Source organism: Podarcis erhardii (genome assembly GCF_964252035.2).
Source record: "Podarcis erhardii genome assembly, chromosome: Z".
Taxonomy (NCBI): Eukaryota; Metazoa; Chordata; class Lepidosauria; order Squamata; family Lacertidae; genus Podarcis; species Podarcis erhardii.
In genome coordinates, this window is record NC_138504.1 from 43,947,735 (window position 1) to 43,965,138 (window position 17,404).

At 42.9% G+C, this 17,404-nt stretch overlaps 1 protein-coding gene across 1 annotated transcript in view; it reads left to right on the top strand.

Annotated features, from left to right (window-relative positions):
- PAPPA (pappalysin 1) overlaps window positions 1-17,404 on the top strand; it is a 249,896-nt gene that overhangs the window by 179,840 nt on the left and 52,652 nt on the right. The window contains exons 13-14 of the mRNA XM_081847429.1: window positions 3,266-3,479; window positions 9,719-9,887. Coding sequence (XP_081703555.1) covers window positions 3,266-3,479; window positions 9,719-9,887 — 383 coding nt within the window. The remainder of the gene's footprint in view (window positions 1-3,265; window positions 3,480-9,718; window positions 9,888-17,404) is intronic.

Genomic DNA, 17,404 nt, shown 5'->3' on the forward strand with positions numbered 1-17,404 from the left:
TGGGAGGCAGTTTCAAAGGGTTGGGGCCACCACACTTAAGGCATTATTCCTATATCATATGGAATGGATTTCTTGATGTGGTAGAATCTGGAGGAGCCTCACTCCTGAAGAGTCAGTTGAGTATACAATGGGTGAGGCAATATTTTAGGTATTCTGATCCAAACCTGACAACTAATTATATTACTATACCAATTGCATACATGAATGCATGATGGATAGCTTGCATTATATGTTCGTTTTCAGGGAATTGGGGCACCGAGCTTGTCCATACAATCATAATAACTTCTTCAAACCTGAATAAGAAAGCAGAAAAGAGTCTGAAGTAATTTCCACTTAGGTCTTTTAGCAGAGCGTGAAGCCCTGCTTTTCCAAAATTGTTTGGAAGCAGAATTAAAACTATGTTTCCACATGGCAGTTGATATAAACACTATATTGTCCGGCAATGCTCTTGTAATACTTATTCTGGACTAGTCCTGTTCAGTGAAGATCCTATGCAATTTTAATTAGAAGATTCGGTCTCCAGATTCTGACTCTAATTGCTTTCCATTCCGCTTGCTAGCAGCTCTGTACTACATCTGTTATTTAGTCAGTTCATGTTCAATGGTGGGGAAGAGAGCTTTAATTGATGGTTTTCTCTAAATTTCTGACTGTGAAATATATTTCATTCATTTAAATATTTAAATATATTTTATTCATTTAAGGCATTTGCTACCATCTTTCATAGAATCATAGAACGGTAGAGTTTGGAGGGGGTTCGAAGGGACCCCAACCACTGCAGTGCACAAATCTCAACTATTGCATCCATGATAAGTGGCCATCCAATCTCTGCTTAAAACTTCAAAGAGAGGAGAATCTGCAACCTCCCAAGGGACACTATTCCACTGTTGAACAGTTCTTACTGTCAGAAAGTTCTTCCTAATGTTTAGTTGGAATCTGTTTTCTTGTAACTTGAAGCCACTGGTTTGAATCCTACCCTCCAGAGCAGGGAAAAAACAAGCTTGTTCCCTCTTCGATGTGACAGCCCTTAAGATATTTGAAGATGGCTATCATATCTCCTCTCAGTCTCCTCTTTTCCAGGCTAAACGTACCCAGCTCCTTCAACCGTTCCTCACAAGGCTTGGTTTCCAGACCCTTGATCATCATGGTTGCCCTCTTCTGCACATGTTCTAGCTTGTCAACATCCTTCTCAAATTGGACACAGTATTCCAGTCTGACCAAGGCAGAATAGAGTGGGACTATTACTTGGCTTGATCTGGACACTAATTTTGTTGGTTGATACAGTCTAGAACAGCATTAGCCTTTTTTGCTGCAGCATCACACTGTAGACTCATTTTAAACTTGTGGTCCATCAAGACCCTCAGATCCTTTTCACATGTCCTGCTAGTAAGCCGGGTGTCCCCCATCCTATATTTGTGCATCTGCTTCTTCCTGCCTAAGTGCAGAACCTTACATTTGTCCCTATTGAAATTCATTTTGTTAGCTTGGGCTCAGTTCTCCAATCTGTTAAGGTCATTTTGAATTCTGATTCTGTCTGTGGCATTAGCTACCCCTCCTAATTTTGTGTCATCTGCAAATTTGATGAGCATCCCCTTAATCCCTTCATCCAAGACGTTGAACAACAACGGGCCCAGGACAGAACACTGCAGCAGCTTTCATACAATATATCTCATGGCACTCCACAATAAGAATTTACAGTAAAATAAATAATATAATTAAAATAGTACAAATTCTCCTACAACCTACAATTTTTAAAAATAGAACTACTTTACAAAAAATGAATTCATAATGAAAGGAAAACTGTTCTGAAGGTTCCTGTCTCTATCGTGGACTAATTAAGAGGCAATTCAGTAAAGTCATGTTCCTGCTGAACAGAGGCTGAACAGAAGCTGCAAGCTTCTACATAAAGGTACAGTAGCCCTGAAAAGACCAAAAAGTATTTTCACTGAGTGGACAGGCACTGCAGGTGCACTTTAAATCCTAAAAATCATCAGTAAAAGGGAGGGAGAATAAATCAGTGAAATGTGTCTGTGTGGCAACAGCATTGTTTTGAATTCCTATCTAGATAGCGGATGTGAATGAAGTATTTGATCACAGTCAACCTTCCACTCAGTTATCGAGGATTCCTCCCTATCTTGTCTCACATTGCTCAGGGGTGCTGCCCTCCATGTATAAAGGAGGGCAGCCTTAAACTGAATCAGACCACTGGTCCATTAAGCTCAGTATTGTCTATTGTTAATGATTGCAACTATCCAGGGATTTTGACAGGCGACATTCCCAGCCTTGACTGACTGATGCCAAAGATTGAATCAGGGACCTTCTGTATGCAAAGTAGATGCTCTATCACTAAACTACAGTTCTTCCCCTTTACTTTGCTGCTGCTACTACTACAATTACTGTCATTTACTGCTTAATGGCAAAATAGGTTTCCAAGTGGTTTACAAAGTCTTAAAGCAATTTATGCACACATTAAAATATGATCAAAATACATGAGCAAAGCAATACAACAATTTTTAAAAGGGCCTCTTGTATATTATCAGTTTGGAGGGGGAAGCCTAGGGAGCTTCATGAGGCAGGAGGGAAGAGGACACTTCCCCCAACTTCCATGAACATTCATAAGTTATTTTAGGATCAAAACCTCATGCGTTGTCTACATATAAATGTGCAGCACCATTTTTATTTTTATTTTTGCAAAATGCTCAAGGAGTTTTGTACACACACAAATGCTTTGGGCATCCCTACAAAGTTTCAGTTAGCAGGTAAAATTGTATTATGAGAAAACCAGATTAATTATTCAAAATATTTTGGGGTCCATTCTTTGTCCAAAGTCATCAGAGGTGGCATGTAACACTTTTTAAAAAAAAAACAAAAGCTTTAATTGCTAATATATTCCTCACCCAATCAAGGTCAAATTGATTTTTTTATTGATTACTGATTTACGTGTCAATGAGTCATAGATCTCATACCACAGATAGAACTTCTGTAGCAGGAACATTTATATATATATAATTCTTCTCATACACCACAAATGCTGCTCTAATGTTGTTATTATCTGATATTTTGATCTTAAGTTTGAAATTTGGGATGTCGTGTGATTTGTTTGTTTAGTGATCTGCTTTGAGACACATGTGAAAAGCGGGGTATAAATTATGTAAGTGAATAAAATAAATAAATAAATAAAGGAAAACAAAACAACAATTTAAAACTCTTGTCTCTCTCTCCCCCCCCCTTCCTTCCTTCCTTCCTTCCTTACCTCCTTTGTTGACAGGAATCCATGGCTTGAGCTGCAGGAAAAACCCTTTGATTATCCCTGTCATTCATGACCTTAGCCAACATTTCTACCATACCCAGGCCATCCTCATCACCTTCAGCTCTCCGTTCGTGGCCATCTCTGGGGTGGCCTTGCGCTCCTTCCAAAACTTTGACCCCATCACCGTCAGCAGTTGCCAAAGCGGACAGACCTATAGCCCGGCTGAGCAGAGGTGAGTCCTTTCTTCTCTCCCCACCCCGCCTCTCTCACCCTCCCGTGTCTTTACCACCCATAGACTTCCAGCCTCTGTAGGCCTGATCAAGGGGATAATAAGAAGCAGGAGGAGAAAAGCTGTGCCTGACCTTTGGCATTGCCAGCAGAATCCATGGAGTTTCCCAGTGAATGGGAGCAGACGGGGCATTTAACCCACATGGGAAAATGTCAGTAGATTATTTCCACCTCCTTTGTCTCTCCTCGGCTTTCATGGTCCAGCTTCAATCTATGCTAGGAAAATCCTGGAAAAGAAGTCGCAACTCAAAGAGGGCAGGCTCTCTCTGCATGAAAGAAAGAAAGAAAGAAAGAAAGAAAGAAAGAAAGAAAGAAAGAAAGAAAAACCTTGATCCATTCTAACACAATCTTGCACCCCACTTCCAGTAGCTGTACATAATTCTTTTCACTTCCAATTTATTTTCACAGCAGTGTGTGTGTGTTTGTGTGTGTGTGTGTGTAGGATCAGTGGAGACCTGAGTTTGAAATCTACATTTATCTATATAGCTCACTGGGTGGGCTTGGGCATAACAGACCCTCCTAGCATTCCTATTTTCCAGGGACAGTCCTGAATTCACAGAAGCTGTCCTGGTTTTTTATTTTTATCTCGGAATATCCCGCTTTTCCTTATGATGTCCCTGTTCTCATCAGAGGAATGTTGGAGGGCATGCAACCCCTGAGCCAAGGAGATAAGTATCTAACTATAAACCTTTGGAAGACATCTGAAGGCAGCCCTGTATGGGGAGGTTTTTGCTAGGGCAACCCAGTCAGATGGGTGGGGTGTTGTTGTTGTTGTTGTTGACACCCCCATTTTAATTGGAAAAATGTTGTAGGGTATGGTATAAACACAGGATGGTCTTGCACAGCACCTAATCTGACCTTTAAAACTCTTTGTGGCTTGGAATCAGGGAGTAAGTGAAGGGCCTCTCTTCTCCCCAACGTTCTTCCCATATACCATAGGTGTTGGAACCTGTGGGGCCCTCTGCGTGTTGCTGTGCCACACCTTCCATCAGTCTCACTCAGCAAGGCCACGAGAGTTGTAGGGCAGCAACATCCTGAGTAGGCAGGGAGCCTCCAGCCCAAAAGCAACTCTCCTGTCCTCTCTGTCTTGCCCTTGGGACCTTCTCCAGGCCACTCCTCCCTCTCTGCAGACCACACGCCTCACACCCAGGGTTTACTTTCCTTTTTCCTTTTGGCCTGGATGGTATGTATCCTTCCACTATTTTAATGCCTATTGGTTGCATAGACTGAGGATGGGGGGCGGGGTGCTAAGAATCTACTGTACAGATGTAAAATTAATTGTTGCACTCATTTTTGACTTTGGACTAGGGGTGGGTGATCCATTTGATTCAGTTTCAGTTAAAGTGAATCTACTAAACTTGTGCTTTTTGAAACACAATGGAAACCGAAACAGGGCTATCCTTTGAAATTCACGCTTCTCTGAATTTTGCAATGTATCTTCCGGCAAAGTGAAGTGTGCAAATGTACACAAACTAAGACAGTGTTCCTGAAAATGCACATGTTAGTGAGAATAACATGCAAAAATTGTGTTATATTAAGGGAAATCATTTTGCAGCAATGTGCATATTGAGGAAAATTTATACCAAAATGTGTATATTATGACAAAATTGCATTAATATACTGATGGATTTTTCACAATGAATTCTTGTTATAAAAATATGAATAAATTGCAAACTGGTTGGAAAATGTGGAGAAGTCAATTTAATTTAATGAGATCTTTGTTGATATTTCCACACCAGTTTGCCATTTTCTTTTCTTTTATATTTTAAAAAGTCCAGTGGAAATTCACCAGTATTTTAGTGCAAATTTATCTAAATATGCCAATTTTTGTATGGAAGTTTGCCTAATGTACACATTTTTGCACAGCAATTTCCTTTAATATAATGCATCTTTCCATGCAATTTTCATTGATATGTCTATTTATACGTACTTTAACCTTGTGGAGGCTTTACTGTACTTTACTGTTACTTACTGTGACAACTTCATGGTGAGTACTGGCACCTATTTTTCTAGAAAAAAAGCACTGACCAAAGGTATCAATCATAACAGCCTTAAAAATTAAAATACCCTCCTCCTTGCTTTTTCCAAAGGCAAGTTTGTGTATATTTTGCACAGTGTTTATTGATGTATATAGGTGATGTTCAAAAGCATCAAAAACAATAAAACCCTCTTCTTTAAGTTTTCAGATGTGGATTGGAATTACTTTTTTTAAGTCAGTTATCATCTCGTATTTAATCCTTTTTCTCGAGCGATTGCATCGATTTGCCAAACCTTAAGAAAGGTGTCCTCTTGCAGAGATTCAAAGAGATAGTACCATCAAAGCACTGGTTGTTACAGGAATAAGGCATCATCATTATTATTTAAAGAAGAATTCTGTACCCTTTTGAAAAACACACACACACCTTCTGCAAAAAATGGCTTCAGAATTTTGTAGAAGTGTGGCCTTGATTTTTTGCCCTACAAATTAAAACCCTTCAGTTGCCTCCCACCTTTTACTGCATTGGCACTGATTGATCACAAAGTGTATGCTTGAATGCCGTGATAAGAATTTCCGCTGCAACATTTTAAGCTCATAAGAGCTTAAAGGGAAGGCGGAGAAGCAAACTGAGCATGTGATTCTGCCACTACCACCCACCATCCCTTCGCCAATGCTTTCAGACATTTCTCTGCAGCAATGGGTCTTTCTCTGTCTCTGTCTCCTCCTGCATTGGGACTTGGCCAGATGTCCATAAACTGGACCTCTCATTTGAAACTTGATCCGGCTGTTCACTGGGCTTCTGAGCTTACTCATTTCATTTCAACACAGTGATCAGAAGCCTTGTATCTAGGTCAGAGCATGTTGTCTGGATTGATTTTTGTTTTGTTTTGTTTTGTTTTGTTTTGTTTTAATTTATTGCTATGGATGCAACTATCTTGGTCTTCTTGATCTAATAAAAGGAGTAAAGAGGTCTACCCCGAGTAGACCTATTGAAATAGGTGGTTAAAACTAGAGGAAGAAGAACCTGCTAGATCAAACCAAAGGCTTGTCTTGCCCCACATTTTGTCCCCACCATAGCCACCCAAATTCCTAAGGGAAAGGGTCGTGGCTCAGTGGGACAGCATCTGCCTTGCAAGTGGAGTGTCCCAGGTTCAAACCCCAGCCGGAATTCACCATGAATGCCTCCCTTGTTCTCTTATAATGGCAATGGTGCCCACCTTAGAGGTGCTGGAACTGAGTTCTGGTGAGTTTCCACTGAAAAAAAGCTCTGAACAGAGGAAATGCATAGCTATCATAACTAGTACACTTTATCATCTGTATAATTGTTCGTTTCCTTGTTAAATCCGTCCAAGTTGGTGGATATCATCACACCTTATGTTAGCAAAATCCCATGTGGAGACACTTTTGAAATTTGCCAATGACACGTTGGGCTCCTAAAGGTATGTGTGCTGAAAGCTCAGTCAACGTTCTAGGTGAAGGGTCCAAGAGTCCCACTTCTCCCCAAAGCAATGACACTTACAATGATTTTTTTTAAAAAAGGTAAATGGTGTCTTACTTTCTATTCTCATTCTTCCCCGTCCTCCCCCTTCCCCTCTTACTTTTGCTTTTCTTTTGCTTTGAGTTTTCTACTGTATTCCCACAGACAGGTAGCCTGTGTTTTCCTTGTTGTGTAATTATGTCACTGCTCTGCATACTTTGCAGTTGGAAGAAAGTACACTTGCTTTTCTTGGTTCCACTAAAGCTTGTTTTATTGCCATCCACCTTGCCTGGCCAGCCAAGAGCTGGCTTCTGCCAGGTGGACTGTGTTATCACCCTCTTCAAGTTACATCTATGCAGGTGCTGGTGGGAGGGCCTGCGCATGGATGTAAAGCACTCCCTGTAAGAGTAGATTTGGTTCCTGTGTTTGATTTTGTGCCACATATGAAGGGGATACCTGTCACCTCAAAAGAGTGTCTCAGCTTCTCGAATTCAATCACCAGCTGCAAAACAGCAGCCTCTTAGTGTTTATCAATGCACTTCCAAAATCTTGTGCCTTTTGCTCATCCTGTGACCCAACCCATCTTATCAATTTTTGTTCTTTTCATTTTCTCATTTTTCCAATTATAAATTCAGTGCAGCCCATTCACACATCATCTTGCAAATTCTTCTTCTTCTTAACAAAATGCATCAAAGTGTGTATGCATGCTTTATGTTTTACACAAAACGCACAAAAAAACCCATGTGTTTCTCTTACTATGCATAGTTCTGCCCATTTTTGCAATAAATTTCTGTACATCATTTTCACTTAATTTGTGTGTGCTGTCTCTCCCCCCCCCCCAATATATGGGTTTTTGTACACATTTTGTTTCTCTTGGGGGTGAGGTGATAGTGAAATGCATGACAGAAGTTTGAACCCATGCTGATTTCACAGCATTTCCCAAACTTCTGAGTTCATCCCTTGATCTCCTGATGAGCTTATAATGTTGTCAGCGACCCCAACCCAAATTCTTATGACTATAAATAAAATACAGTCGAGATATATTGATATATAGTCAACATTTATTAATGACCAATCTCCATGACTAGGAATCAAACAATGTTAGGGGAAATAAAACAGCCTGTTAAATACTGAGTAGCATCATTGGAAAGGGAGTTGAACTCTGCACATGCCCATTGGCATTTCTGAGGCACCTAGTTCCTAATTAAATTATTCGCAGTATGCCTTGCACACTGCTTTTCCACCCCTAGCCACTTTTTGATCTGGGGGAGGGCCAGTACTGACCACTCTGGGAAGCCCAGCTTTAACAGATACACTGTGACATTGTCACAACTGCGCCATGAATCATGGCAAAAATCAGCTTAAAGCGCTGTGCTGCAAGTGGTCAGTGGAGGCTGGTCCATGGGACAAATGGGGCATTGCCCCACCAACTCCAGTATGCCTCCTGCCAGCCCCCAGTGGCTCTGCCTGTCATTGGTTCTGCCTCCACCTATTATTGGTCTACCTGCCTTCCACCCTGCCTCTCCCAATGGGCACCAGCCCCCACTGCAACTAGCTCATAAAGGTAAAAAGACAACCAGGCAGGCCTTGGGCAAAGTGCTCCCTTTCAATCCAAGGGCTTGCTGTGAAGGTAAATGAGAGCAGGGTGGTTGATCCTTCAGCAGGCAGTTGGATGCTATAGAATACCAATACAGTGCCTTCCATGCTAAAGTCAGCAATCATTAGCACTCCTTCCGTAATGCTTCCCTCCCCAGTTTCATCTCATGGTATTGATCTCCTTGCGTTCCTCTCTCGCCTTTTCAATCTTCCAAATGGAATAATGGGGGTGGGGTTTTTTGGCAATTAGGAGCTTAGGTATAATTCAGCCGAGTCCTGCTGAATCTTGCTGAAACATAGTCCTTGAAAGGTTTGGCGAGGGAAGAATTTTGCATGTTGTAAGGATAATTTAAGGGGAGTGGGGGGAAGCAATTGCATGGGACTCCGTGGCTAAAATGATGAACTTGGACATTGCAGGGGCACTGGAACTGCTGAGCGGTTTTAAAGGATAAGTTACAACCTCCTGTTTTAATTACCGTTTTCACTGTTTTGAACATAGCACTGTTTGGGGATGCAGTTGGATGCGGGGAGTGTTGTGTTAGTTTTCCTAGTGCTTATGTTCTGTTTTCTAATGTTCCTTTCACGCTGTAGTACCTGTTGTGTTAAGCAACTGCGGCTTTTTGACCCATATGCTGGTGTGTCACGATAAATTTAATTCCCACCAGTGGGAATGTCATTGGACAGTTTCGCTGCCCCCCCTCCCATTCTGCACATACCTGCTTTGGTTCCCCCATGGTTCCTCCATGAAAACAGCAGGAAGGAGCTGTAAGCTTGCATACTACCTCAAGTTTTGTCACTTTACTCCTGTAATTTTCTGGGTTTATGGGGTTGCAAATGGATTATTTTTGGAACCAATTAACATGGAAACGAGCACAAAACTTCCACTATATTCTGCTCGCTTTCCAGAAATGGCTTTTATGTTGTGTGAAAGCTCAAATATAATGCAGAAATTTACAGCTGGGAAAATGGAATAAAGTGCTGTGTGAATGCAACCTAGATGAACTTGTTTTATTGAGCATTTTGATTACAGTTGTTTTATTGCTTTATTGTGTATTTTAATTGTGCACATTGTTGTTGGTTTTGTACTTGTAAACCACCAAGAAGCATAAATATTTCTATTCTCCCCCAACAGTTGTGTCCACTACTCCTGCAAAGCCACTGACTGCCAAGAACTGGAGATTGAGAATGCTGTGCTGACCTTCTCCAGTGCGGGGCGTTTTAATGGTGCCCAGTGCAATGTCACCTGCAAGACAGGCTACATCCTTCAAATACAGAGAGATGACGATCTTGCAAAGAATCAGGTTTGTTGCTGCAGTGCACAATCTGCCAGGGTGAGGGAATAGCTGTCTGGGTTGGTTGGGTGGGTGGGTGGAATGGTTTCACCATCATTTAAAGAGATACAGGATCTCATAATATAATAGTAGGCAGTGCTATGGGTTATAGCAGGAGCTGGGGACTTCTTTAATCCTGAAGGCCCCATTCCCTTCTGGGCCATATGCCAGTGGTAGGTGAAGCCGGGTAGGTGAAGTTGGTGGAACAATGAATCTTGTATCTACACACACTCACACCCAACTACTGAGAGCCAGTATGGTGTAGTGGTTAAGAGCGGTAGTCTCGTAATCTGGGGAACCGGGTTCGCGTCCCTGTTCCTCCACATGCAGCTGCTGGGTGACCTTGGGCCAGTCACACTTCTCTGAAGTCTCTCAGCCCCACTCACCTCACAGAGTGTTTGTTGTGGGGGAGGAAGGGAAAGGAGAATGTTAGCCGCTTTGAGACTTCTTAAAGGGAGTGAAAGGCGGGATATCAAATCCAAACTACTACTACTACTACTACTACTCCTACTCTTCTTCTTCTTCTAACTAAAGTCAATTCTGTGTCCCGGGCAGCTGTCTACCAGCTCCATCTGGTATGCAGGCTGAGACCCTACCTGCCCGCAGACTGTCTTGTCAGAGTGGTGCATATTCTGGTTATCTGTCACTTGGACTACTGCAATGTGCTCTATGTGGGGCTACCTTTGAAGGTGACCCAGAAACTGCAACTAATTCAGAATGTGGCCGCTAGACTGGTGACTGGGAGTGGCCACCGAGACCATATAACACCAGTTCTGAAAGACCTACACTGCCTCCCAGAATGTTTCCAAGCACAATTCAAAGTGTTGGTGCTGACCTTTAAAGCCCTAAACGACCTCAGCCCAGTATACCTGAAGGAGTGTCTCTGCCCCCATCGTTCAGCCCAGACACTGAGGTCCAGTGCCGAGGGCCTTCTGGCGGTTCCCTCACTGCGAGAAGTGAGGTTGCAAGGAATTAGGCAGAGGGCCTCCTTGGTAGTGGCACCCTCCCTGTGGAACGCCCTCCCATCAGATGTCAAGGAAATAAACAACTATCTGACTTTTAGAAGACATCTGAAGGCAACTCTGTTTAGGGAAGTTTTTACTGTTTGATATTTTATTGTGTTTTTAATATTCTGTTGGGAGCTGCCCAGAGTGGCTGGGGAAACCCAACCAGATGGGTGGGGTATAAATAAAATAATAATAATAATAATAATAATAATAATAATAATAATAATAATAATTACAACATTAGGTTAAGGCATGATCACTTTGTTGCATTCTGTTACCCCTAGTTTGAGTTATATTAATAAGTCTCATGAATTTTTTTTTGGACACCTCCCACTTCTCCTTGTGATAGGGATATATATGGGATCAATGAAATATAGAGTTGGAGTACTTTAGTTAAGTGAAATGTGGCTTCCAGTTGAAAATGTCTGCATTGATTTGTTCTTAATATACCACTCTATGAAGCTGTACTATGTTGCCTCAGTTTGATTTGGGGGGGGGGGCTTTCCTTCCCTGCCTCCTCTCTGGACTTCTGTCCTTCAAAGCCCTGTCTTAATGGCACCACTGAAATAGGTACCATTCCTGATAAATAGGGATCCTTGTGGGTTGGGTCTGGGAGGTGATACACAGGATGGTTGTCTTAGAGTGCCTGCAGGAATTGAACTGCACAACCACTAGACCCATTTCAGACTGTATGGGTTGTATCCAGTGATAGCAGGCTCAGTGAAATTAATGGATCTAAGTAAGGCATGGAAACTGTTTTCAATGGGACTACTGTGAGTAGAACTAGCATGGGATACAACCCTATAGCTATGAAGAGAAATCCCACCATAGCTCAGTGGCAAAGCATCTGCTTTGCATGCAGAGGGTCCCAGATTTCTGGCATCTCCAGGTAGGGCTTGGAATGTCCCCTGCTTGAAATCGTGGAGAGCTTCTGCCAGTCAGTGTAGGCAGTACTCTGCTAGATGGACCAATAGTCTGACTCAGGATAAGCCAGCTTCCTATGTTCCTTTTGCTATCCACCTAGAGTGAGTCCCCTATCTGGGCCTTCATTGTGACAGATCTTACCCTAACGTGGCCTCAGCACCAACTGACTTCCTCCTTGTCTCTTCCAGGAGAGAGCTGGCAGCTACTATTCCCCACCCCTCCACACACACACACACACACACACACACTCAGCATCACCCCACCCCACCAATTGCTTGTTTACTTCTCTTTCCACTGGCTCTATGCGAAGAAGAGAAATCCAAGGTTTAGCACACACATGCACAAAGCAGTTTCACAACTTTCTGCACATTCAAGGGCCGCGCTGTGGAGAGCATTCATTGAGAGTGTTAATTGAGGACAAATTTGCAAGTGGGTGGGCTACGCCTAGAGGTTTATATAGCATCATTTTGTGAAAACACTAAGACCCTTCATAATGCTACCAAGGGGAGATACTTGAGGTGTGGGGGGGGGGGAAGGGGAGTCCAGGATGAGTCACCCCCTTTTTGATTTAATTGCAGACCCAACAGAGGACACTGCAGACTGGGCCTCATCCCACCCCCACTTCCTTCATGCTAACTGGCACCAGTACCAGAACCTCCCTAAAGCTGATCACTTCTTGCAGTACGGAAAACAAATTCTCAAATGAGCCTGACTTACTGAACAAGGAAATGCTTGGGAAATGGGCCCTTATCGTCAAGAAGTGCAAGAATCTGCAAACCAAACAAATCACCATCCATATCGTTTTTGTGGCAGGGAGCCCTCTGTGGGGTGGGGAGGGGGGGTTGGCGGCGGCAGGAGATTAGAGCCAGTTAGTGTGCCTGGTTTTGATCAAGGAGCCCTGCTTGCAAGGCAAATGGGTACTTAGTTAATTCACACACACACAGCAGTCTCTCTCCACTGAGGTTTTGGGGCTTGGATGCATGTAGGGAATCTGCCCATTGGCCCATCTAGCTGAGTCCTGTCCCAATGCTGACTGATTGTGGCTTTCCAAGGTTTCACACAGAGGTCTTTCCCATCACTTTTGAGTGGAGATGACAGGGAGATTGAAACTGGGGCCTCCTGCATGCAGATTATGTAATCTACCATTGAGTTGTAGACTCCAGTAAGTCTCTGAATACCAGTTGCTGGGAATCACAGGTGGGCAGAGTGCTGTTATGCTCTGTCCTCCTTGCTGGCTTCCTGTAGACATCTAGCTAGCCACTGTGAGAAAAAGGATGCTGGACTGACTGGGCTTTTAGCCTGATCTAGGAGGGCTTTGCTCAAGTTCTTCACAATGCAGACATTAACCTAGGCCAGCATCTACAAATCCACTCGCCAGCTCACCAGAGGCGAATGCACCCCAAAACTTTGGTGAACAGGACATTCAGGCCCTAGCCTGAAGGGTCTCATATCCAGAAGCAGCAATGTTAGAGAGAAACTCCTGCTGTCTCTTGCCATCTCTGTGCCATGCAGAAATGAGAGGTGACCTTGCTTATTTCGCTAGCCCTCATAATGTGCTAGGGCACACGGGAGAGGGCTTTGCTGGTGTCTACAGATAGTGGCCAACTAATAAGCCAAGGCAGCAGTAATGGACCATTGACTTTTGATTTAAACTAAGGAAATGTTGAGGAAATATTAATTGCACTTGTCCTTTCCACATATGGTACTGCTTCCTTTTCTTTTCATTGAGTAAACGTAGAGAAAGAGCTGATCCCAATAGGTGCAAGCTGCTGATTTCTTTCTTTTTAACACACGTAGAGACTGCTCCAGTATCTATGGTGGGGTGGGCAACCTGTGGCCCTTGGCTGAATTTCATGTGTCCCTCAGCCTAATTTCATTCAAATGGCAAGGGAGGAGGGAATAAGGGGAGAGCAGGTGGGGGCAGAAAGAAAGAGATAGGGGAAGAAAGAAAGAATGAGGTTTAACAATCAGTACCTATTCTCTAGGAACTGTAGCTGTGTGAGGGGAAGGGAGGTCTCCTCACAACCATCAGAAAGTCACAGTTAAGCCACAGTTAATAAGCCACTGTTTCCAGGATGCTTTGCGGAAAGCCATGACTGTAACAGTTGTACAGTGGTACCTTTGGTTACGTACTTAATTCATTCCAGAGGTCCATTCTTAACCTGAAACAGTTCTTAACCTGAGGCATGCTTTCACTAATGAGGCCTCCTGCTACCCCTGCACCGCCGGTGTGCAATTTCCATTCTTTTTTATATATATATAATTTTTTGTTAGTTTTTTTAACATATCATTTTCAACAGTAATTAAACATACTTTTACATCTTATTCAAATTTTTGACTTCCATCAATCCTGCAATTTTCATTCTTATCCTGGGGCAAAGTTCTTAACCCGGAGCAACCACTTCCTGGTAAGCAGAATTTGTAACCCAAAGTGTCTGTAACCAGAGGTACCACTGTATCATAGAGCTTTAACTGCATTGTGTGGATGAGGCCTCTATTGCAGCAGTGATGGATTTAAGTGCAAGGTAAATAAGATATAGTTTATAATCTCAGATTAGGTGAGGCCTCTATATTCTGGAAAAATTTCTTCCACACTCTTGGAGGAGGTTGGTGAAAGGTTCAGTTTGGAACATAGGGGGCTGCCTTATGCAGAGCCAGATCGTGGGTCCACCTAGCTAAGTATTGTCTACATTGATGGGAAGTGGTTCTGCAGGGTTTTCATACATGGGTCTCTCCCCACTTTATTTGGATATGCTGTGGATTGAACCTGGAACCTTCTGCATGTGATGGTTCTGCATTTTACCACTGAGCAACAGCCCTTCTCCAATATAATGGTTGGGATCCTGAGTTCAGAACACCTAGGAAACTGCCTGAGTCAGAACATTGGTCCACCTAGCTCAGTATTGTCTACAGTGAGTGCAGACAGGGATTATTTCCAGCCATGCCTGGCAATGCCGGGGATTTGACCTGGGACTCACCTCATGCAAAGCAAACGCTCTACCAGTAAGCTGTGGTTCTTCCATTTGTCTGCCTGCAAATCAGGTGCAGAATTCTGGGAGGGCCTTTGCATGCAGCTCTCCACATCACAAGCGATTTTGCTTGCACACAAATACGCTGCAATTTCACAAGCAAGCACATGCACACGCACACACGTTGTCTATCAAGGGTTTGGAATTCATTTTTGTGTACTGATAAGAGCTTTGCCACTGACTAAAATTCCCCCCTGCAATAATAGCAGTCCAGTAGTGCATGTGCTTCTTTGCCTGTGTCATTTGTTTGATGGTTGAACTTCCTCCCTGTTTCCCACCTCTTGCCTCTGCAACCCCCACCCCTGTTTAGTAACAAGCTGCCACTCTCTCAGTTGGTGGCTTGGTGTCATCGCAGCCTCTCCTCCTCTGCTGCCTCTGTGGTCAGGAGGTGCTGCTTAAAACTTGACAGCTCCTTAATGCTCTGTAAAAAATTAATCAATCATGCGGGAGCTGAGAGGGAGAGAGAAAAGGCCAGCCTCATGTGGGTTCAATTTGAGGCTCCTCTTTCAAAATGCAGCAGCCAGTTCTTTGGGGGAAAGGGACTGTATAGGGTCCAGTTGTAAGGGGCAGCGGATGGATTTTGCAAACCAGCAGCACTACAAAGGGTTTGTGTGTGTTCTGTAGGGTATGCATTACTGTTACCATATTATTTGTTAAAGATAACAGAGGATATTCCACTGGATAACAGCCTAGTTATGGGGAGAAATTCAGTTCCATTTCTATATGAAACTCCCTAAACCGCTATTCCCAAAATGCAGCCAGTTTCTGAATTCACTCTTCTCTACATTGTGCAAGGCAGCTCTCAAACCAAATGTTTACCCCCCAAAATTAATAAAGATAATAAAGACATAGTTAGTTAATAAAGACATAGTTAATAAAGACATAGTTAGGGGAAGGTTTGCAAATGCTTTGTGTTTGTGGAAATAGCATGCAGTAATGTATTAGGGGGAAGAACTTGCAAAAATGTGCACATTGGGATAAGTTTGCACTAAAACTTTGACAAATTTTTGTGAGGACTTTTAAAAAATGCATGAAGAATTCACAAACTATAGCACTGCAGAAGGTATGTCTGGAAGGGTGTATAACTCAGAAAGCTCATCAATAACACCTGCACTTTTAAACTCCCTGTCTATTGAGATCAAGCAGTGCTTTCACTGTACTCTATTCAGTGCTTGCTAAAAACAGTCTTGTTTAGGCAAGCCTATCCAGATGCTTACAGAACAGAGGTAATTTTAATCAATTTTAGGATTTTAACTTTTGTATGTTTTAAAGTAGTCTTGTGATTTTTTTCTTGATGTTCTTTTATCTTTTTGTAAATCGCTTGTGCTTTTACATTTATTTATTTTTACAAATGTTTCGAAATAAATACAGTGGTACCTCGGGTTATATGCTTCAGGTTACAGACGCTTCAGGTTATAGATTCCACTAACCCAGAAATAGTATCTCGAGTTAAGAACTTTGCTTCAGGATGAGAACAGAAATCGCACGGGGGCGCGTAGTGGCAGCGGGAGGCCCCACTAACTAAAGTGGTACCTCAGGTTAAGAACAGTTTCAGGTTAAGAACAGACCTCCAGAACGAATTAAGTTCTTAACCCGAGGTACCACTGTAAATAAATTCAGCTCCACTGAATTCAATGGGGCTTACTCCAGGTAAGTCGGCATAGGTTTGCAGCCTTTGCCTCCTTTAATAAGTAAGTTAGCATTTCCTTTTAAAAAATAAAATAAATGCTGTCACAAGATCTGGTAACATAGCCACTGGCTGAGAGGGCTTTAGAAGAAAATTAGACAACTTTGAAAGAGGCGCATAGATTTGTGGATTGTTGTCTTTTCACTCCTGGTCATCCTATACTGTATATGACATTTATCGTCTGTAGACCAAATACGGTAAACTAAACTTGAGGTCTTGAAAGATTCCAAACTGCACCGATTCCTTAGTCCAATTTATAGGAGGCATTCCTTGTTTTGCATCAGTTTACTGGCTTGGAAAACTCTGCAGGGGGAAGTGTCCATTTGGGGAACTGCCTGTCTTCCTTAGACAGGAGGTGTGCTGTAAGGCTGCTTTTCCCATCCAAAAGCAGCCATATATCAAAAGCAGATAGGTCCCAAGCTGCTGAAACTATTAGGGTGCCTTGGCAAATGGGGACTCAGCTTCCCTTTGATGTATGCTGGAAAAATTCCCCATGCTTTCATAAGCACACATCAATGCTTGGCAGAACCAGATTCCCGACATTGCCAGACCTGAATCAGATCTCTCTTCTCTCCCCCCCCCCTTTCTGGGGGGGGCCACACATAGTTTCACAGTGTCCCAGTCAGCTGTGTGGTAGGTGTTGCCATTTAACCATTCCATGTATGTTCTGTTTGGCTCAGATTGTTCATATAGGACATGGAGAGGCAAACTAAGGCCCGGGGGCCGAATCTGGCCCAATCACCTTCTCAATCCGGCCCACGGACGGTCCAGGAATCAGTGTGTTTTTACATGAGTAGAATGTGTCCTTTTACTTAAAATGCATCTCTGGGTTATTTGTGG